We start from the raw sequence: 22,161 nt of genomic DNA, 5'->3' as shown, positions 1-22,161 counted from the left end.
CTGTAGTGGGATTGTTTCCTGTTGTCTGGTGGAAAAGGAAAGCTTTCTATTGTGATGGTAGGGTGCGCCTCAGGGTCACCAGTTTATTGAAAAAGAAAAAAAAAATAGCTTCTGTAAACACAAAAAACAACCTCCAGCACAGCCAGAAAAATGAGTTTGCTAGCCATCTTCAAGTTTCTGTTTCTCACAGCACCAAAGTGTGGGAGCCACCTGGAACGATTTACAGTGGTTCTGCAAAGGGGGTGGTGCTTATGCAAATATACTAACTTTATGCAAATTGTTTTCTGTGCCATTGTGACTTTACTGCACCACAACAATTATTCATAAAAACACTCATGTACATTGAAACGATATTGTGCATTGTGATAGTGTGCATGTATCTGTTTAAAATATTTTTTTTTTTACCATTTATTGTGTAACAGTTTTATTGACTGTGAAAGTGCACAGTTGATGTGAAGTATTTTTTACAGGATTTTGTTTTACAGTATGTTCACCTATATTCCTCAAAACTCGCGTCAAGCTGAGTGTTGGCGCTGGGTCATCATAATGCATGGGCACGCTGGGCAGTTGCCCGGGGGCCTCTTGCTAATCTCTATATGTTGTGACTTGCTGACTGGTTGTGTAGTTAGGGACCCCAGTGCACTGCTATGCCCGGGGGATCTATGATGCTGGTAAGATGGCCCAGTGTTGGTGGTCCCTGAAGTTCTGCTCCTGGCCACCTCGTTGTTTGGTCGTTTATTCTTTGTGTCTGTGGTTCTTTGTGTGAATGAACACTTTCTAATGTTTGTACCCAGGATTTCACTTTTAAAAGTCATCTTACCACCTTTGGTGAAATGCATTGCACAAATAGAAAATGTCTTCCAATCTAATCTAAAATTTTACAGTAATTTGCTGTTGTATGATGGAAGATGGCTAAAGCCTGCTGCGACTACAATATGCATTTCTCAATACAGTATTTTATTGTGAAGAAAAAAAAGTTAATTTATGTAAAAAAGCTGCCATGTTTTTTAACAGTGTCTAAAGTATGTCATAAATTGAAATATCTGAAATGCCTTTTTTTGGTATTTAGTAGGAAAGTGATTTTTGATTTCATGTTATTAATCTCTGAGGAGAAATTTGCCTTTGCATCTGACAGCAACTACAGAGTGACCTACCTCAAGTAGTTTGTAGTGGCGGCTGAGAAAATGTTTAATCTGATATTTTCATTGAGAACAGAGAGAAAAACTTGACCTAATGGAAGTCAGTAGAGTGACCAGTGCGGTACAACAGAAACAATTTGAAAAGTTAATGCGTTTGTGGTGGGGGGAGAGGGGGTCAAATTACTTGTGTCACTTAGTCCACGTGACAGTTACTCACTCGTATGATCAAAAAGTGCCATACGCATGCTGCTTTGGTCAGGAGTCCTGTCTTCAGTTCAGAAGTCTTTCCCATCAGGCTTTAGGTTTCCTGCTTATGATGTCCACCAATACTTCCAGAAGAATCTATTTAACAATTATTTTAGCTTGTTTTTTTAACCATAGGGAAAATATCATTTTTGGGTGGAGTATTCTGTTATGGTAAGCCTTTAAATTTGAATTTTCAGTTCTTTTTGAGCTCTGAAAGCTCTCAACTCAAACTCACCTTGTGCATGAATTTCCTCTTTCTGGGGATTTCAGAACGTTAGCCTACTGTAAGTTCCACTCGCCTACTCCTTTTATAGAAGCGTCTTTGCTATTTGCGTAGTGCAGTGAGCGGATTGTTTCAGTCTAAGCTCCTTTTTCATTATGTTGCAGTGTTTTCAATGTTTTTGTATCATCAAGTTTTCAAAGTGTTCTTCTGCTTTGATTCTGTTTCATGACCTCCAGTGATGCTGCCAGTGATGCTTGTTGCTAAGGCGCTTTTCCTGGCGCGCAGCGGCCCCTGACCTACTAGATGTCATTTTAGTTAAGCCTGAAGGGCTACAGTATCTTGTTATCAGTGCTTATGTGAAACACCAAGAAAGACACTTTTGCAAATTAATGTCCTTAGCATTATGAGCTAAAGTGTTAACTTTTCCTCAACAAAAAATGTGTATCCAACATGTACACTTCTGGTCAACAATTTTAAAATACCCAAGTTTTTCTTCACAATTAATAATTTGAAATGCAATGAATGACCAAAAATGGGGGAAAAGGTAAGCAGTAAACTGCCAGAGGTTTGAATCTAAAGTTTACGTTTTCACAAACTGGAAAAAAAAGAAAATGCCAGAATATTACAAATGGGCCTTCTTCAGGGAACAACCTACAGATGTTCAGCAGCAATTCAAGTAAACCTTGCAAGTTGAAGCAAACAATTTGCACAGGTGTCCCAACTTCTGCTGATTACTTAAAAACCCTTCATGTGTCTTAAAGCAGACTGTGTTAGTACACCCTCTGAAGTACTCCAGGCCCTGTTCGAGCAGATGACGGAAGATTTAATTATTTCTGTTGCTTGTGTATGTCGGTGCCAGATGTACACATTTGACCCTCCCCACTGTGTTATTGTAGCCTACCACCGCACAAGGCAAAGTGACTTTTCCTCGGTAATGGCCATTGACAGTTACTGCCTTGTGACCAATGCTTAGAAGGCAGGAGTCTTTGCTGTTCTTCCACTTTAACACAATCATTTTGCCTTTTTACCACACAGCTACTGTGTCAGCTTGACACATTCACGTGACTGGAATCTCTAGGCATATCATGGTCGTTGGGTTGTACAGTGCAGTCTGCATTAATCTTCTTTTGAAGTGAAAGTCAAGCAGTTTGAGTTTTCAAAACTATTTATTTTTCTCGGTAACCTTGGTCAAGTAAAGAGTGATATTGCTTTGAGTGTGGTTGCCATCCTATTTGATCTCTCTGCCGGAGTAAGGAACCAAGTTCCAGGTGTACCCCAACTTTGCACAGCATGTAGAACTTGATACCAGTGTGCCCATTTGGTTGTGATGCACTGTACGTGATGGATGTGAGGTGCTGCAGGTATTTTGTAATGAGTGAAAAGTGACTCATACATTCACTGAAAATGGGTGTCAGCACTCAGCAATAACCAGTTTGTGGACCAGTGCCATCTCTGGACTTGTTTACCTACCATGCCCTGCAGTATCAGGAGACAGAAAAACACTTAAACGTTTTGTACAGTGACAGGCTGCCAGCGATGGCAACAAAGCAAGAGTTTTACTTTGACTTTTCCAACAATGCGTAGTGGTTCATTTCCTGAACTACTTTCTCCACTAGACTATCATCAACAAATCGTTAATAGCCCACATAATCATGATCAACAGACCTCTTCAGACTGAGGTTAACCATTAATGGGCACTTAGAAGGTGCAGGGTTGTCAGCAGTAGTATGAAGCAGACACCAAACACAAATATCACTGAAACTTAATAGGTCGGAATCTACTGACATGGGGCCTCATGTACAGTTAGGTCCATAAATATATGGACAGAGACAACTTTTTTCTAATTTTGGTTCTGTACATTACCACAATGAATTTTAAATGAAACAACTCAGATGTAGTTGAAGTGCAGACTTTCAGCGTTAATTCAGCGGGGTGAACAAAACGATTGCATAAAAATGTGAGGCAACTAAAGCATTTTTTTAACACAATCCCTTCATTTCAGGGGCTCAAAAGCAATTGGACAAATTAAATAACTGAAAATAAAATGTTCATTTCTAATACTTGGTTGAAAACCCTTTGCTGGCAATGACAGCCTGAAGTCTTGAACTCATGGACATCACCAGATGCTGGGTTTCTCCTTTTTAATGCTCTGCCAGGCCTTTACTACAGCAGCTTTCAGTTGCTGTTTGTTTGTGGGCCTTTCTGTCTGAAGTTTAGTCTTCAACAAGTGAAATGCATGCTCAATTGGGTTAAGACCAGGTGACTGACTTGGCCATTCAAGAACTCCTGGGTTGCTTTGGCTGTATGTTTTGTGTCATTGTCCATCTGTATCATGAAATGCCGCCCAATCAATTTGACTGCATTTAGCTGGATTTGAGCAGACAGTATGTCTCTGAACACCTCAGAATTCATTTGTCTGCTTCTGTCCTGTGTCACATCATCAATAAACACTAGTGTCCCAGTGCCACTAGCAGCTATGCACGCCCAAGCCATCACACTGCCTCCACCGTGTTTTACAGATGATGTGGTATGCTTTGGATAATGAGCTGTTCCAGGCCTTCTCCATACTTTTTTCTTGCCATCATTCTGGTAGAGGTTGATTTTGGTTTCATCTGTCCAAAGAATGTTTTTCCAGAACTGTGCTGGCTTTTTTAGATGTTCTTTAGCAAAGTCCAATCTAGCCTTTCTATTCTTGAGGCTTATGAGTGGCTTGCACCTTGCAGTGCACCCTCTGTATTTACTTTCATGCAGTCTTCTCCTTATGGTAGACTTGGATATCGATACGCCTACCCCCTGGAGAGTGTTGTTCACTTGGTTGGCTGTTGTGAAGGGGTTTCTCTTCACCATGGAAATGATTCTGCAATCATCCACCACTATTGTCTTCTTTGGACGTCCAGGTCTTTTTGCGTTGCTGAGTTCACCAGTGCTTGCCTTCTTTCTCAGGATGTACCAAACTGTAGATTTTGCCACTCATAATATTGTAGCAATTTCTCGGATGGTTTTTTTCTGTTTTCGCAGCTTAAGGATGGCTTCTTTCACCTGCATGGAGAGCTCCTTTGACCGCATGTTGTCTGTTCACAGCAAAATCTTCCACATGTAAGCACCACACCTCAAATCAACTCCAGACCTTTTATCTGCTTAATTGATAATGACATAATGACGGACTTGCCCACACCTGCCCATGAAATAGCCTTTGAGTCAATTGTCCAATTACTTTTGAGCCCCTGAAATGAAGGGATTTTGTTCAAAAAACGCTTTAGTTGCCTCACATTTTTATGCAATCGTTTTGTTCACCCCACTGAATTAAAGCTGAAAGTCTGCACTTCAACTGCATCTGAGTTGTTTCATTTAAAATTCATTGTGGTAATGTACAGAACCAAAATTAGAAAAAAGTTGTCTCTGTCCAAATATTTATGGACCTAACTGTAAAATTTACTTACATTGTGGTTAAACAGGCAAACATCAAAGCATAATTCGCAGCTACGTCTAGTTTTCCAAATGTAATTGGGGCTGTCAGCTGCATGCACATTGCTATAAAGGCACCTTCTGAGAATGAAATTGCTTATGTAAATGGAAATCATTACCTCTCAGTTAATGTGGAAATTATCTGTGATGTGAAAATGTGTCTCATTAATGTTGTGGTGAGATACGTGTCTTGCCAATAATTGCAGCAGTTCACTTCTCAAGTTGCATAAGCCCTGAAATTCCACTACCTTCTCCTTTGCTGTTGACACTCAAACAGTGGGCTGTGACTCACCTTTTCATGCTGACTTTGATATCTGACTGCTTCTTGTTTATTTTGTGCAGTGTGCGACTTTCTAAACATGAACTTTTGAGTGCCTTTGCTGTGCTGTACCACTCCGATTTCCTTTTGTTTTTTATACCACTGCTTAAACCACCAAGTAGTACATTTATCCTTTCCTCCACTTCACTGAGCAGGACCTCCATTTCACATTTGCTGAAATTCTTCTTTTTTTACAAGTGCTTTTGCCATTGTCTTTTAACAAAACACTGAATGGAAGGAGCTATTTAGATTAATTTGCATATTCAAATGACAAAATTCTGAGAGGAATCCGGGTGGGACTGTAGGCTCCTGCATGTTGTGTTAAAAATCACGTTGATTGGGATTATAAAGGGAAAGTTTCATGCATCTACATTTTTTTGTGCATATGCACATTTCTAGCTTTGTCCATACACCATGTTGTAATGTAAAACACCTTGCGTAAAAATTCACATGAGGCCCCGGGTGTCAGTTTAACCGTCTGTGTCAATGTCGGATTACCAGTTCACATAGTCATCACTTTCGTTTGAATTGAGCATTAGTCAAGTTTCAGTTTGTTCTAAAACTGGATTTATGGCTTTTGGTTTGCCATTGTGTTTTTGGTTGAAGGGTCTGCCCCACTCATGAATACTGAAGGCTTAACCTCCAGCTGCCTCAGAGTGGTAGAATGCATAGAAATATTCATGATTTTTTTGTAGCATGGTGTTATTTGATCAACTAGATGGCAGCAGAATCTCAGTACCCTTGAACATGTCACCCCCAAGTCTGACTCAAGTTTATCTTTATTCACAAAGACTTTACAATCCATACTCGGGAAGGTTTAATGATCTTCTTGATAAAAAATGTAGGTTTCCAGTTTAAGCACTCTCTTGATTATGCTTCTTGTTTTTCTCAATCACAAAAGTTTCCCAAATGGACCAAGCTCTAACACACAAATGTTTCTTATTCTTGGTTCGAATGTTCAACACCCCTGGTAGGCACAGAGGTGAACATTGATGTATAAGTGCTTTTCATTTATATTTTATTTCACTTTTATAGAGGGGAGTGTATTTGTCCCTTTTATGTCTCTACAGAGAGCATAGAGTCTGTTGAAAATATTCTGGAAAGAATGATGGGCTATAAGCGGAAACTGAGTCATCCTAATGCCACAGATGACACACCACCAAAGTGTTTTGCTTCTGAAGGGAAAAGAAAGTTGCAAAGGAATGGCTCATCCAAGGACAGTGGCTTCCCCTTGCTTGCTGTATCTCCCCTGGACCAATCACTGCAGGCTTCTTGCCTGGCGACTGAAGGACGCCCCTCTTGTGTGTCATCAGATTCTCAGAAGGAAGTTATTGTCAAATCTGTGTCCTCTAACCTGGATGCCAGGGCTCCTTCCATTCCAGACACAGCAATACCACTACCTCCTGCTCCTCCTCCCTTAATGGGCATGGTGGTACCACCTCTTCCACCTGGACCTTCCTTACCATGTGCTATGATTCCACTACCTCCTCCCCTACCAAGTACAATGGTGGTCCCTCCTCCACCTCCATTGCCAGGTACCATGGTGCCTCTACCTCCATCTCCTCCCTTACCTGGTGCTGTAATACCCCCACCTCCCCCTCCTCCTTTTCCAGGAGCTATGATGCCCCTGCCTCCTCCACCACCGCTCCCTCCTCCTTTTCCAGGAGCTATGATGACCCCGCCTCCTCCACCACCACCTCCTCCTCCTTTGCCAGGTGGCATGATGCCTCCTCCTCCACCTCCTTTGCCAGGTGGCATGATGCCCCCTCCTCCACCTCCTTTGCCAGGCAGCATGATGCCCCCTCCACCACCTCCTTTGCCAGGCAGCATGATGCCCCCTCCACCACCTCCTTTGCCAGGTGGCGTGATGCCCCCTCCACCACCTCCTTTGCCAGGTGGCATGATGCCCCCTCCACCACCTCCTTTACCAGGTGGCATGATGCCCCCTCCACCACCACCTTTGCCAGGTGGCATGATGCCCCCTCCACCACCACCTTTGCCAGGTGGCATGATGCCCCCTCCACCACCACCATTTGGTGGAGGAGACATGATTGTTGCTCACAGTAGTTACAGTCTTGGATGTTTTCAGCCAACAGCTTACAAACCCAGCCAGTGCCCAAGTTTAAGAATGAAGAAGCTGAACTGGCAGAAACTGCCTTCCAGTGTCACCACAGGTATGTATATGTCATTAAAATAATTTCATAGAATTAAAAAATAGTTTTTGGGCTACAAAAATCATTAGTCCATTTCCTAAGTGTGTTAATATACTTTTAGTACATTACACATGTACACGTGATTACTTTGAAAAATGGGAAATGGTAATGTGTAGGGAAGAGCTTGCCTCTGCCCCTCAAAACTTACTGCACATTTCAGTCTTGATGGCGATGCTGGTAGTAAAGTCCTGCATAGAGTGAAATTCCTGTTAGCATTTCTGACCCTCCAGCATGTCCCCACTCTCCAGTGCCATGATCAATAAAGTGTATTAAAACGCAGAACTTTATTTGATTGGCTAGCAAACATAAATAAAACCAGAGCAGATGTGATTGAGTTCATCTTCTCTTTGTATTCTGTCCTGTCAGATGGTCATTCTATGTGGGCTTCCATTCAGAAGTGTGACAGCCCACTTGAGCCAGACTATTCGTGCATTGAGCAGCTGTTTTGTCTGCCTGAGGTGAAACCCAAAGAGAAAGAAGCAACGCCTGTTGTCAAAAAGGAGCTGAAAGAGGTGAGGCTTGATGGTACGGACAGTCAACATTCAATTGGGATTTTCAGTTGGACTGTATTTATTTGAGGATAACAATCTGATAAACTGTAAGTTTACTATCTTTACTGTTTCTTTGACAAGCAGTTCAATCCATCCATCAGTTTTGCAATATCGGGTCCATTTGTCCCTCTTAGATATTGCTCTCGGTCGGTAGTCACCATAATCACTTATTAAATGAAATGTCAAAAGTACCAAGTACAATAAAAACATCTAAGATCACCTGTTGCTCTAGAGATTGAATTAAAGTGTTATTTGAAGATTCATCCATTTTCTGTGAAACAGTTGATGTTCTACAGTAAACATTTTTCTCACTTCAAAAACTGAAGTGTTTGGATTTGTTTAATGGAGTTGAGAAAGAGTATTGAGACTTCTTCAATTTCTTCACACTTCATTGTATTTCATTTGAAATGAAAACGTTTTCCATTGTTGCCCATTCATCTGCACTCACTAACCCATAATGACAAAGTGAAAACATTTTTTTGTAAAGGTTTGAAAATGTATTTAAAAACCAAAATCTGAAATCTCTAGTTCTTAGAAATATTCAGTCCCTTCATTCAGTATTTAGTAAAAGCCCCTTTGGTAGCACTTTAGCTTTGAGTCTTCATGGTAAGTCTGAATTAGAGCAGTTCTTCCCATTCTTCCCTTGTAGATCCTGATGGGAAGTGTCTGTAAACTGTCATCTACAGGTCTCTCCACACGTGTTCTATAGGGTTTAACTCTGGAGTTTGGCTGAGCCGCTCCGGGACAGTCACGGCATTGTTTTAGCTGTATGCATTGGGTCAGTGCCATACTAAAAGATGAACCTGTTGCCCCAGGTGGCCTGCTCTCTGGAGCAGGTTTTCTTAATGGTCCTCTCGGTGTGTGGCTGCATTCATCCTTTCCTCAATTCTGACCAGTCTCCCTGTCCTTGTACCACAATAGCATGATGCTGCCACCACCCTGCTTCACCATAGGGGACAGTATTAGGCAGGTGACGAGCAATGCTTGGTCTTCAGCAGACGTAGTGTTTTGAGTTCTGCCCAGAGAGTTCACTTTTTGTTTCATCAGACCAGATAATCCTTTTTTTCCCCCTCATTCTCTGAATTCTTTAAATGTTGTTTGCCAAACTCCAGGGGGGCTGTCACATGCCTTTTATTCAGAAGTGATGCTTATCTTGCCACTCTATTATAAATGTTTAATTAATGGAGTGCTGCTGAGATGGTCATTCTTCCAACAGGTTCTCACATCTCGGCAGAGGACTTCTGAAGTTCTTTTAGTGTGACTGTTGGGTTCTTGGTCACCTCTCCGACCAAGGCCCTTCTTGCCCAATTACTCTGTTTGGCTGGATGACCAACTCTAGGGGGACTCCTGGCGGTTTCAAGCTTCTTCCACTTCACAATTATTGAGTCTGTTGTGCCCCTGGGAATATTCAAAGCTTTAGAAATGCTTTTATCCCTTTGCCGCAATTTTCCTTCAGCACAATTTGATTGTGGTGGTTTATAGTCCATTCCTTTAACTTCTTCTCTTGGTTTTAATCCTGACTTGCAGTGTGTATTGTGGGACCTTCTCTACAACAGGGACACGTATGCCTTTGTAGACGATGTCCAATCGGTTCAGTATGCCACCGATGGACTTCAAATGTTAGACGCATCTCAAAGAGAATGAAGCAACCTCGGCACAAGTGTGTGTCTGAATACCTTTATAAATGAGAGATCTTGGTTTTAATGAATTTACAGACCTTTTGGAAAACCCGTTTTCACTTTGTCGTTCTGGGTTGTTAAGTGTAGCTTAATGGGGAAAAATTAACAAATTGATCAATTTGAAATTAATTCTACAGCACACTAGTGTGCAGAAAGTGAAGGGGTCTTAATACTTTCTGGATCCACTTTGTCTTTAATTACTGTATCTTCATGTAGAATATGTATAACACATCAATGTGAGGATATTTATATTAGACAGGAGAACCTGATTTATTGTCCTGGGACAAATCATCTCTACTCTGCATTTACGGGGTTATTATTGTGATGTGTCTGATGTCTCTGTGTCAAATTAATGTCTTTATACCAAGTTTCCAATGACTTTTGACCCACTAGATTTTTATTACAGTTATGAATATTTGCACGCACAGTTTAAGTAGAAGTCATCATGTCAGACTATGAAATTATCGTGAAGCCTGCTTTGTGATCTTGTTGACCAAATATAAGCTAATGATGTGCAGCCTGAGCAAGCGCCTGCCTTCCCAACTAGCTTCTAGTGAGTGCAAAAGAACCCACAATCAATTAAGCAGCGCACAGAAATGGTCTACAAGAACGGTGGAATACTATGAAACTTTGTTGGGAATATTGATGGCATCGGAACTCCAAACATGATCAGTAAAGCTGGTAGTTTCCTTTATACCTCCTAAACACGTTTATAGAAAGAAGTGATGTCATCTGTTAAGCACATGCAGACCTGAGCCCAGTAGCGTGGGCCGACACTACAGGCGCCATGGTGATTGAGTGACTTTGATGGAGTTTTCAGCTGATGGGACTGTGAACCAGACAAGCAGTAGGAGCAAGAAAAAGTTCATAAAGTGGAGAGTCGGTTTTAAGCTTCAAGTCTTGTTAAATCCTTAACATCCTTACCTGCTAATTAACCAAGACATACCAAATGTATGTGTTTTTTTTTTTTTTTTGTTTTTTTTTAATTTATAGATTTCCTTTCTTGATCCGAAGAAAAACCTGAATTTGAATATTTTTTTGAAGCAGTTTAAGTGGTAAGTTAATTTTTTTTCTACTGTTTCAGAGTTGTATGGCCCCTATTTCAGCCTTTAATCACGAAAAGCTTAAAACACCTTCATTGTATTGTATTATCATGGGATGATTAGACCTTTCCAAGTTCATTATTGGTTTGGTCCACTTTTGCACCGTAAACATCATACACACTGAAAGATGCAGATGCTTTAGCTTCCATTATGAGTGATGCCTACAAGGCCTGTCAGTCCTCGGTACTCACCAGCTTTGTCGTGAACAGAACTCTGGTGTTCGGCAGAGGTAAACTATGCCTCTTGGTCCTCAGGAATGGTCAACACAAGTGAAGGCTGATGTATCCTTTGGTTGAATGCCACTTAGCAGCCAGTGATGCTTTACTCCTACTGTTCTGTTGTCTATTGGAATTGTTTTTCTTAAGCCTGCTAACCCTGGAGGAAAATTAAAGTGTCAGTCTCCTCCATACCAGGTGCATTGTATTTACATAACTACGTCAACCCCTCAAGATATAATGACAAAATGTGGATATTTAAAAGCAGAGTGGGATTTATTAAATTAGAATAATACCAGTACAAGAAAAATATAAGCAAAATAAACAGCAAATTCTGGATGTATATACAGTCGGTGTTTGAAGTGGGCAAGTACTCACTGGTACGCAATAGTGGCACCTTTTTCAATGTCAACATAAAGTATCAGCAGCTTTTCTCAGTGCACTAGTGACGTGAATCTTCACTGGGGACCAAACTGCTCTCTGATCAGTTTCAGTGCACACCGATGATCAAAGTTTCACTGAGCCAGCACCTCTTCTTAGCAAGCCATTGAGTACACATTGTCATAAATAACAGACGCAAGAGTCCTAAAAAGGTTTGGGGCAGCCACCTCATACAGATATGCTTAGTACGGAGTCCAAAACGGAACTGATGAGTTAGGGTAAAATATTGAGTCTTTAAAGGCCAGCAAGGGAAGTGAGGTCATTCAGGGCAGAAGTGGAAGAGTCTTCTTCCATAGGCTCGGACACGGACATAACATCTTCAAAAGGGCCGGAACCATAAGGCTCTTCGTTCATATGTTCCACACTGGAAGTGACATCATCCGGGCCAGGCAGGATTTCCCGTGAACAGTCTACAGGAAAGTGAGAAAAAAGGTCAGTGCACTCTGTCACCCCCTGGTCTGGCGAAGAATTACTCTCATTTAGACCCTTTAGCTGCCTCCCTTGTGCTTGTGTGTAACAATATACCTATTCTTGAATCCTGTGATAATTTTCAATCGAGTATTGGTGCTCAAAGCTTCATGGGAGACCCCTTAATGGTATGTATCACGTTAAGAGTACTGCCAGTAATTTGGTTCTAATTCAAGTTATATCTGTAGTTTTGGAAAGCTTAGTCCGGTTTGGCAGGAGTGTGAAAACAGGATGTTGTTCTGGACAGCTTTTAGATTAAACACTTAGGCTGAGGCATGAACTGCATTCTCCAACGTCCAGATGGAATGGTATCTCTTGTCCTGACATACAATTAGGTCCATAGGTATTTGGACACTGACAATTTTCATAGTTTTGTCTCTGTACACCACCACAACAGATTTGAAATAAAGCAATCATTATGTGAATAAAGTGTAGACTTTTCAGCTTTAAGGAGTTTACCAAAAACATCGTCTAAGAATGACAGCCATTTTTATTTACGGTCCCTCTATTTTCAGGAGCTCAAAAGTATTTGGACAAACAAAAACAATCATAAATATAATGACCATTTTTAATATTTGGTTGACATCCCTTTAGTCAATGACTGGCTGAAGTCTGATCCCATGGCAATCTCCAAATGCTGTGTTCCCACCCTAGTGAAGCTATGCCAGGCCTTTACTGCAGCCATTTTCAGTTGTTGCTTGTTTGTTGGACTTTCTGCCATCAGTTTTGTTTTCAACAAGTGAAATGTGTGTCTGACTGTGTTGAGGTCAGTTGACTGACTTGGCCTTTGAAGAATCTTCCACTACTTTGCATTGAAAAGCACTTAGTTTGCTTTTGCAGTACGTTTTGGTTCATTGTCCATCTGTACTGTGAACCAGTTTTGCAGCATTTGGCTAAGTCTCAGCAGACAGTATAGCCTTGTACTATTCAGAATTCAGCCAGCAGTCATATCATCGATAAACACTAGTGACCAACTTCCATTGGCAGACGTGCCCATGCCACATCACTGCCTCCACCATGTTTCACAGATAATGCGGTATTCATAGGATTATGAGCCTTTCCTTTTCTTCTTCATACTCTTTCCATCATTCTGGTAATCTTTGTTTCATTTGTCCAAAGAAAGTTGTTCCAGAGCTGGACAGGCTTTTTAAAAAAATGTTTTCTGGCAATGTCTAATCTGCCCTTCCTATGCTTGAGGTTTACCAGTGGTTTGCACTTGGTGTTAAACCCTCTATATTTACTTTGATGATGTTTTCTCTTGATTGTAGACTTTGGCAATGACATGTCTACCACCCAGAGAGTGTTCTTGGTTTAGCTAAATAGAGACAGACAGATAGATACTTTATTAATCCCAAGGGGAAATTCACATACTCCAGCAGCAGCATACTGATACAAAAAAACAATATTAAAGAGTAATAAAAATGTAGGTAAAAACAGACAACAACTTTGAATAATGTTAATGTTTACCCCCCCAGGTGGAATTGAAGCATAGTTGGGGGGGGGGGGGGGGGGGGGGCGATCCCCTCAGTCTGTCAGTGGAGCAGGACAGTGACAGCAGTCTGTCGCTGAAGCTGCTCCTCTGTCTGGAGATGACACTGTTTACTGGATGCAGTGGATTCTCCATAATTGATAGGAGCCTGCTGAGCGCCCGTTGCTCCACCACGGATGTCAAACTGTCCAGCTCCATGCCTACAATAGAGCCTACCTTCCTCACCAGTTTGTCCAGGCATGAGGCTTCCTTCTTCTTTATGCTGCCTCCCCAGCACACCACTGCGTAGAAGAGGGCACTCACCACAACCGTCTGATAGAACATCTGCAGCATCTTATTGCAGATGTTGAAGGACACCAGTCTTCTAAGGAAGTATAGCCGGCTCTGTCCTCTCTTGCACAGAGAATCGGTATTGGCAGTCCAGTCCAATTTATCATCCAGCTGCACTCCCAGGTATTTATAGGTCTGTACCCTCTGCACATAGTCACCTCTGATGATCATGGGGTCCAGGTGGGGCCTGGGCCTCCTAAAATCCACCACCAGCTCCTTGGTTTTGCTGGTGTTCAGGTGTAGGTGGTGTGAGTCGCACCATTTAACAAAGTCCTTGATTAGGTCCCTATACTCCTCCTCCTGCCCACTCCTGATGCAGCCCACGATAGCAGTGTAGTCAGCGAACTTTTGCACGTGGCAGGACTCCGAGTTGTATTGGAAGTCTGATGTATATAGGCTGAACAGGACCAGAGAAAGTACAGTCCCCTGCGGCGCTCCTGTGTTGCTGACCACAATGTTCCCGAGACACACATACTGAGGTCTGTTTGTAAGATAGTCCACAATCCATTCCACTAGGTATGAATCTACTCCCATCTCTGTTAGCTTGTCCCTATGGAGCAGAGGTTGGATGGTGTTGAAGGCGCTAGAGAAGTCTTAGAAACATAATTCTTACAGCACCACTGCCTCTGTCCAAGTGGGAGAGTGATCGGTGTAGCATATAGATGATGGCATCCTCCGCTCCCACCTTCTCCTGGTATGCGAACTGCAGAGGGTCGAGGGCGTGGCGGACCTGTGGCCTCAGGTGGTGAAGCAGCAGTTGCTCCATGGTCTTCATCACATGTGACGTCAGAGCGACAGGCCGGAAGTCATTCAGCTCACTAGGACGTGATACCTTTGGGACTGGGGTGATACAAGATGTTTTTCAAAGCCTTGGGACTCTCCCCTATTCCAGGCTCAGGTTGAAGATGCGCTGTAGAGGACTCTCCAGCTCCAGCGCACAGATCTTCAGTAGTCGTGGCGATACTCCATCTGGACCCGCTACTTTGCTGGCACGATGTCTCCTCAGCTCTTTGCTCACCTGCGCTGCTGTAATTGTGGGTGGGGATGTCTCTCCTATTCTGGTATCAGCAGAAAGATGGGTGGAGGGTGTATTACTCCAAGGTGAGAGTGGGTTAGGGTGGTCAAACCTGCTAAAGAAGTTGTTCATTTGGTTTGCTCTCTTCACGTCTCTCTTGATGGTGGCACCCCGCTTCGAGCTGCAGCCAGTGATGATCTTCATCCCATCCCACACTTCCTTTATGCTGTTATTCTGCAACTTCTGCTCCAGCTTTCTCCTGTACTGCTTCTTTGCCGCCCTGAGCTGGACTTGGAGATCCTTCTGCACACGCTTGAGCTCATGCTGATCACCACCTTTAAAAGCCCTTTTCTTCTGGTTCAAAAGGCCCTTGATGTCACTTGTAATCCATGGCTTGTTGTTAGTATAGCAGCGTACTGTTCTTACTGGAACTACAACGTCCATACAGAAGTTGATGTAGTCAGTAGTGCAGTCAACAACCTCCTCAATGGTCTCACTATGTGATCCCTGCAGGATATCCCAGTCTGTAGTTCCAAAGTTCTGAATGTGCTGAAAGGGGGTTTCTTTCTGTCTGTCTGTCTGTCCCAAGGAAAGAATTCTTCAATCATCCAGCACAGTTGTCTTCTATGGTTTTCTAGGCCTTCTGGTGTTACTGAGCTCACCAGTGCATTCTTTCATTTTAAGAATTTTCCAAATGGTTTATTTGACCACTCCTTGTATTTCTGTCATCTCTCTAAAGGGTGTGTATTTTGTTTTCTCAGCCTAATGAAGGCCTGTTTTTACTTGCATGGACAGCTCTTTGGACCTCCATAATGAGAGTTCCATTGACAGTTTCCAAATGCAAATTCCAGACTTGGAATCAATTCCAGACGTTTTACCTAGGGAATCCCGGGCTCCCGGGGATGACACAGTGCACGGGCCTCTCACATGTGAACGGTTTTAGAACGACTGACACTTATTTTTAATAAAACTACTGCAATGTGTTGACACCAGTAAAAGACTAACCTTATCTACAAGCAGTTCATGCTGTCATATAAGAACATGTATCTAATTAGTTGCGGTATTAAGAGTGCAGAAGCACAATGTGTCCAGCGTGCGGTCGTCCATTCGAGAGCGCAACTTCGTGCAGAGTATGCCAGCCTCTGAGAAAGCACTCTCTGCCTCCACTGAAGTAGGCGGCACAGTCATCAGATACTGATACACTTGTTCTAAACAACGCCCGCGCTTGCCGTTGCTCTGAAACACCGGCATTTCAGCTTTTACTGATGCATCCAGTTTCTTGTCATCGTTCTGTGATGGCAAGTTTCTTGGCACAGATAATGCGGATGCAACAGACTGACGCGTTGCAATTCCAAGTTGTTGTTCAAAGCTGTCAACAGCACAGACGTCAATGAACTCTGCCCCGTCCCGGCATTCGTGAGCTGCAGAGTGCAGACACCTCCCAGTCCACTGTGCTCAGTCTTAGTGGGAGCCGGAAGACTGACTGCTGCTGGTCTATTGTTGACTGAATTAATCGGCAACACACGACACCGTGGGCCAAAAAACCGTGCCACTTAATTTTTTTCAACTATAACTCTATCATTTCTTGATCGATTTTTACACTTTTACACGCTATATATGCGAGCTTGGCCATTCCCGTTTTCCCGGAATTACAGCAGTTTCAGAATGGATTCCCTACTTTTACCTGCTTATTAGTTAATGAAATAATGAGGGACCTGCTCCCACCTGGCTATGGAACAGCTTTCAGTCAAACGTCCAAATACCTCTCAGCCACTGAAAATTGAGAGAGCATGTACAAAAATGGCTATCATTCCTAAATGGCTCATACAATATTTTTGTTAAACCCCTTAAATTAAAGCTGAATGTCTACACTTCAGTCACATGATGATTGCTTTGTTTCAAATCCATTGTGGTGGTGTACAGAGCCAAAATTTATGACAATTGTGTCACAGTCCAAGTGCTTATAGATCTGGCTGTAACTCTGTATCTGATGTTGCTTTTTACACTCACAGGTGGGCTGTTGTTAATGTTAACCACACACTTGGAGTTCTGTGACACACGGATGAAGGTGATGGATGGCTGTACCTACAAGCTTTGATCCTTGTACTTGATCTGTGCTGTCTCTTGCTGCCTCTAGTTATTCTCTCATTAGGTTGTAAATTGCTTTATGAATAAAGAGTACACAGATATAGTTAGGTTATAAATGAATGATCAGTGTGCATGCAGATACCAAGAAATCGAATGCAGATGTAGTTAGGTAGATTGTCTTCAAGAATGTTTAGTAGGTCATCACAGTCTGTTTGAACAAATACCTGCAGATTGTTTTTACTTTCGCGTATACAAAGTATAGGGAAATTATTGTAATCGTCGAAAGATTCGATGTTTTGATGAATCTCAACATTTTAGACCTCCCTGACTTTATTGTATATGAAGTATAGAGAACGTATTGAAATCCTACAAAAATTCAGTTTCGAGATTTTAATGAATCAGATTTAGACCTCCCTGACTTTATTGTATATGAAGTATAGAGAACGTATTGGAATCCTACAAAAATTCAGTTTCGAGATTTTAATGAATCAGAATTAATGAGTCATTAATCATGAGTCAGAAAATACCATTTTCGGAATTCTGTCTGTGTGTAAACACGATAACTTGAGTACACTTTCACTTAGGTCAACCATGTTTTGCATTTGAGTTTTAGGTATCATTCTTCTGTTATCATTTTTGCACAACGGGAATATTTCAGCTTAATGTATCTTCTAGAGCAGTGCCTCTCAAAGTGTGGTCCCTAGACAACTGGTAATACATGAGTGTGTACCACATGGGCTCTGGGCTGACCTGTCATCGTTCTTGGAAGAACGTTCTTCCTGAAAGAGAGAGAGAAGCTGGGAGCATACACCAATACGTCACGTCGCCACACCCACTATACAACGAACCACCTGGATTAGGACCCAAGTGCAGCAGGTGACACCTCAGCACCACATTGGAACCGTGTGAGGTTTTTTTTTTTTTTTTATGGTGGCTGGAGTGTCACTTTGTCAAACCACAATGTTTTTCCTGTAAGTTGGTGCACCTACTTGCAGGTTAATGTCATATCCAGAATGAAGCTTAATAAGGGTAACTTGCTCAGGGGCCCAACAGAGTAGAGTCACTTCTGGTGTTTACGGGATTTAAACTGGCAGAGCCTTCTGATTGATAACTTGAGTACGCTTTCACTTAGGTCAACCAAATTTTGCATACAAGTATTAGGTACAGAACGCAGATTTTTATCAACTTTATGGCTATTTCCACTAACCAGACATGGAACTTTATCTTTTATTATTGCAGCTGCAGAGTCTGATTTATTCAACTTTACTTTTATAATAATTGTTCGATATGTTATTAATTTGATTTGATTTGTTGTTGATGGTTCTTTAATGTACATAATATAATCATTGTCTTGCGGTTTACTCCTCAAATATCCATCCCCATATCTGAGTATATGAGAAAGTCTAGGGGAGACCACTCCTGATTTTATTTTTTTAATATATTGTCTATAGTTCAAAAATTTATAGTTTTATCCCTCCAGGAATTTAACCCAATTAATTTAATCATCTTTCATTATCTTCTTTTTATATTGGCATTTTCAGTAGAATTCCACACCTAGACATCTGAAGATCTGCCTGCTTTTTTTTTTTCTTTAATTCTATTGATGTTTCTTTGCCGATTCTCGGGTTTCTTTGCATCAGCTGTAATGTGAGTGATGTTACTGGTGCACTGAATTCCCCTTCATTTTTAATATGTGGTACAGTTGTGAGTCTGGAAATTTTTATTCCTTTTGGTCTTTTTCTGTTTCCAAGCTCTAATGAAGAAGTAATCAATCGCATAAGGTCGGGTGATAGATCCTTGTTTGATGGTGAAGTCCTGAAGCAACTTTTAAAACTTCTTCCCGAGAAGCATGAAGTGAGTAAAATAAATGTTTTTAGGTTGTTGTTGTTATTTTATTTGTAAGTAAACTTGAAATGACCGTTCAAGTCTCTCAACTCAAGATTGGGTGGGCAAAGCTGGGAGGAATTTTTATTTAACAATACAGGGTGGCATAGCGTGCATCCAGGCTAGTGCTGTACTTGAACCGTTGGACCAAATTCCTGGCTTGGGTGTCTTGGGGTGTGGAGTTTAAATATTTTTCTTGTGGCTAGTTTATGAATCCTCCCAAGTCTTTTGACTTCCATCTTAAAATATGTTTTATTTTGTGGAAACCAAAAAATTTGCCCAGTGTGCCCAGTTAGACAATCGATTTATTGCACAGACTTAATCATTCAGATTTTTATTATCTGTTTCCGTACTACATGTCTGTTTGCCAGTTTGTGACTTTTTTGTGGGTTTGTATATCTTTCAAGAGTGTTGCGCAAACGCTACTGAATTTGCTTTACTTTGAGTTTGTCAGAAATGTTTTGGGAACTTCACCAAACTGAACAAAATGCATTGGTTAATAAGGAAGGAGAAAGTGAACTAGTTTTGAGTAGATTATTGTGGTGCGATGAACTTAATTGTCCCAGAGGGACTGAGCTGATTCATGTGACCTGAGCTGAATGGCAGCGTTGCTAACCACTGTGCTGACCGTGCCTCCCGCAGATAAAATTAATAGAGTTAAATAGTGGAACTTTCAGATTTCTTGCAGACGGTGGCAACAGGAACAGGAGGCATGAGTTCGCTAGATTCAATGGCAGGCACTCATCTTTCTTGAGCTGAAAGTATTTTGTTCGCTGCCCCTGCGGACTACTCTAAAGTACATGAATTCCTCATACCTTCCTGTTTGATTCCTCTCCTGACTGGGCTTCACTTTCTTGTTTAATGTCTGCTTTGTTCAATTTTAATTATTTTGTCTATTAATCTTATTTACTTAGTTAATGCATTTCTGTATCACATTTGTTATGTGCCTTGTGTTTTGTGGGTGATTTCCCCAAGAGGTGAAATCACCAACCCATCATTGGCAGGGACTGCCATCAACCGTGTAAAGGTGAGGGTTTCCCGCACTTCCTGACGGTTTTTTCGATTGCGCTAGGGAGTTAGTGAGTGTGTTGTGTGTCTCCACTTAGTCTTAGGGAGCATTGACTTGCCTTGGATTAAGGTATTGGGACTTAGTTTGGATTGTCTTTTTGGCAAATCCGTTTCGCCCTTTTTGTGCTCCACAGGGCTTCATGTTCTTTTAGAGCGTTTTCGTTAAGATTCTAAATGACTCTTTGTTGCTAGCTGAGCATACTGGGCATTTCTGGGACTGTTTGAGTCTTCAGGCTGGGATATACTTAACACTCAGAACCCTTCTGCACATGTATCATGCCTGCCACACGTTCCCAGCACTCTGAGCATGTCATCAGGAATTAACATGACACATGTGTTAGTTGCATTACCAGCAAAAATTTGGATAGCGCAATGTGAAGGCAGGCCGTATTGCAGCTCCAACAGGATCAGTGTGCGTGCTCCAGCGGTGAAGCAAATCGTCAGGCTTAAATGCTGACATACAACGGTATTCTTGGTACTTTTCATCCATTTCTCACATAGGCGATACAAACATTGCATATTCCCCATGATGATGTGATGGATTTAAAGGTCTCACATACCATCCTCTGTGTCTCTGTTGCCACCTTTGTTTTGCACAAATTTTTATCTTCAACATCTTTCTTCCCACAACTCGCAGCACAGTGAAATCAGATGTTGTTTTCTCACCATGATGTCTTGCACTGCCACCTGGTTGAATCCTCCAGATTTACATAAAGTTTGTGCGTCAAGTTTAGTCAGTGCACTGCTTGCGTAGCCTCAGTTGTCTGCAAGTGTATGAGCTGAGTAACGGCAAGCATATCCCGGCCCTTACATGCTTGGGAACGCTCGAGAGTTTCGACTATTAAAGCGAAAGGCTCACATGTTACACACAGGTCACATACAAGTCCGTACAAAAAGACGTTGCATTAAGACCCAATACATATTTCACACCAATTCACGCTTACAGTTCCCTTCTGCATGAATGTTTTGTGCTATAATGTATTTTTCAAGTTCCGCTAATTTTTAGCATACCAGTTAAACAGTTCTTCTTCAATCCATAACGGAAGAAGAATTTCATCCAGTTGATCCAGCAAACTACTAGGATCAGCGCTATGTACTTGAGAGGTCTGTCCCCACTAAGATGGGCTGCTACAACTCTGTGATGTCTTGCTGGCCTCACAAAGCATCATGGGGTTGTGGGGGGAGTTTGTCTAAGTTGGAGCAACAAATTTTCCAGAACCGTTTTTAGGGAACCAAGCAAATGACCTAAGAAAAATGTTTTGTTGCATATAGCTGACCAACAGTGATCAGCTAGCAGAGAAGGTGGAAACAGGATTAGCGTGTTTTCCAAAAGAACACAAAACAATGACTTAAGAGTTGGAAAGGCCTGTGGTGTCCTCCCATTGGTGACCCCCCTGCCCCTGAGAAATTACCTGCTCACCTCTGAAGATTATTCAGTGTTTGTTTCTTTATTGAAGGCTCAACTTGAAATTGAAATATGTTGTTTTTTAAATGCTCGTCTCTTCTTTCATGAAGAAGTTTCTTGTTCTGAACTTGTTTTCTTATTTTTTTGTAATAGATTGAAAATCTGAAGGCTTTCCAAGGAGAGCAAGATAAACTTGCAAATGCAGACAGGTTTTACCATCAGCTCTTGGGCGTGTCATGGTAAGAGTTTAATACTCAATGCACAAGAGTGCTCATGCTTTATGCTTAGGTGGGATTCTTTTCTGTGTGTGGTAGGAATTCTCTCCCCGGACATTTAGACGCGTGGTTGTTTACTGATTTACCATTATGGGCCCCCTTTAACGTTTCTAGACAGTTGCATGGCCCACCTCCCATTCTTTTGCTCATATTTGTGCACAAGGGTGTGTGTCCTTGGCGTTGTGGCCAATCGCCTTTCTAAAGACTTTCTAAAGACTCCTGAGATCTGTTGAGTGGCAGCGTGACGTGACGTCCTGTTGGTCAGCACTGGTTTTGAGTTAGTGCTGGTTAACCACAGGCACAGAAAATCGATGACAGGCCATGTAATTTCAAGGTTTTAAAGATCTTTGCAAGTTCAAGCAGAACGTGAATGAATTATACACAGTATATGGAGATACAAGGAATATGAAAGCCATGTTTATAATTTTATTGGTCATTTTCCAACCCCATCTGTATATGAGGTGAGACATAAAAATAACCGGATTGGTAAAAAAAACATATTTATTGAATTACAGTATTCTAAACATTGTCACCTTCTATACAAA

The 22,161-nt window shown here is 41.7% G+C and overlaps 1 protein-coding gene across 4 annotated transcripts in view; it reads left to right on the top strand.

Moving 5' to 3' along the window:
* inf2 (inverted formin 2) overlaps nt 1-22,161 on the top strand; it is a 198,689-nt gene that overhangs the window by 97,036 nt on the left and 79,492 nt on the right. For 2 of the 4 annotated variants that reach the window (XM_051920005.1, XM_051920003.1), the window contains exons 8-14: nt 6,463-7,107; nt 7,180-7,251; nt 7,324-7,566; nt 7,972-8,117; nt 10,829-10,890; nt 18,736-18,838; nt 21,495-21,580. In XM_051920005.1, the coding sequence (XP_051775965.1) occupies nt 6,463-7,107; nt 7,180-7,251; nt 7,324-7,566; nt 7,972-8,117; nt 10,829-10,890; nt 18,736-18,838; nt 21,495-21,580 (1,357 nt within the window). The remainder of the gene's footprint in view (nt 1-6,462; nt 7,108-7,179; nt 7,252-7,323; nt 7,567-7,971; nt 8,118-10,828; nt 10,891-18,735; nt 18,839-21,494; nt 21,581-22,161) is intronic. The other 2 variants (XM_051920006.1, XM_051920007.1) reach the window with 2 other exon arrangements.

This window comes from Erpetoichthys calabaricus, chromosome 16 (assembly GCF_900747795.2).
Source record: "Erpetoichthys calabaricus chromosome 16, fErpCal1.3, whole genome shotgun sequence".
In the NCBI taxonomy this organism is placed as follows: Eukaryota; Metazoa; Chordata; class Cladistia; order Polypteriformes; family Polypteridae; genus Erpetoichthys; species Erpetoichthys calabaricus.
This window is presented reverse-complemented; position numbering and strand designations above follow the sequence as displayed.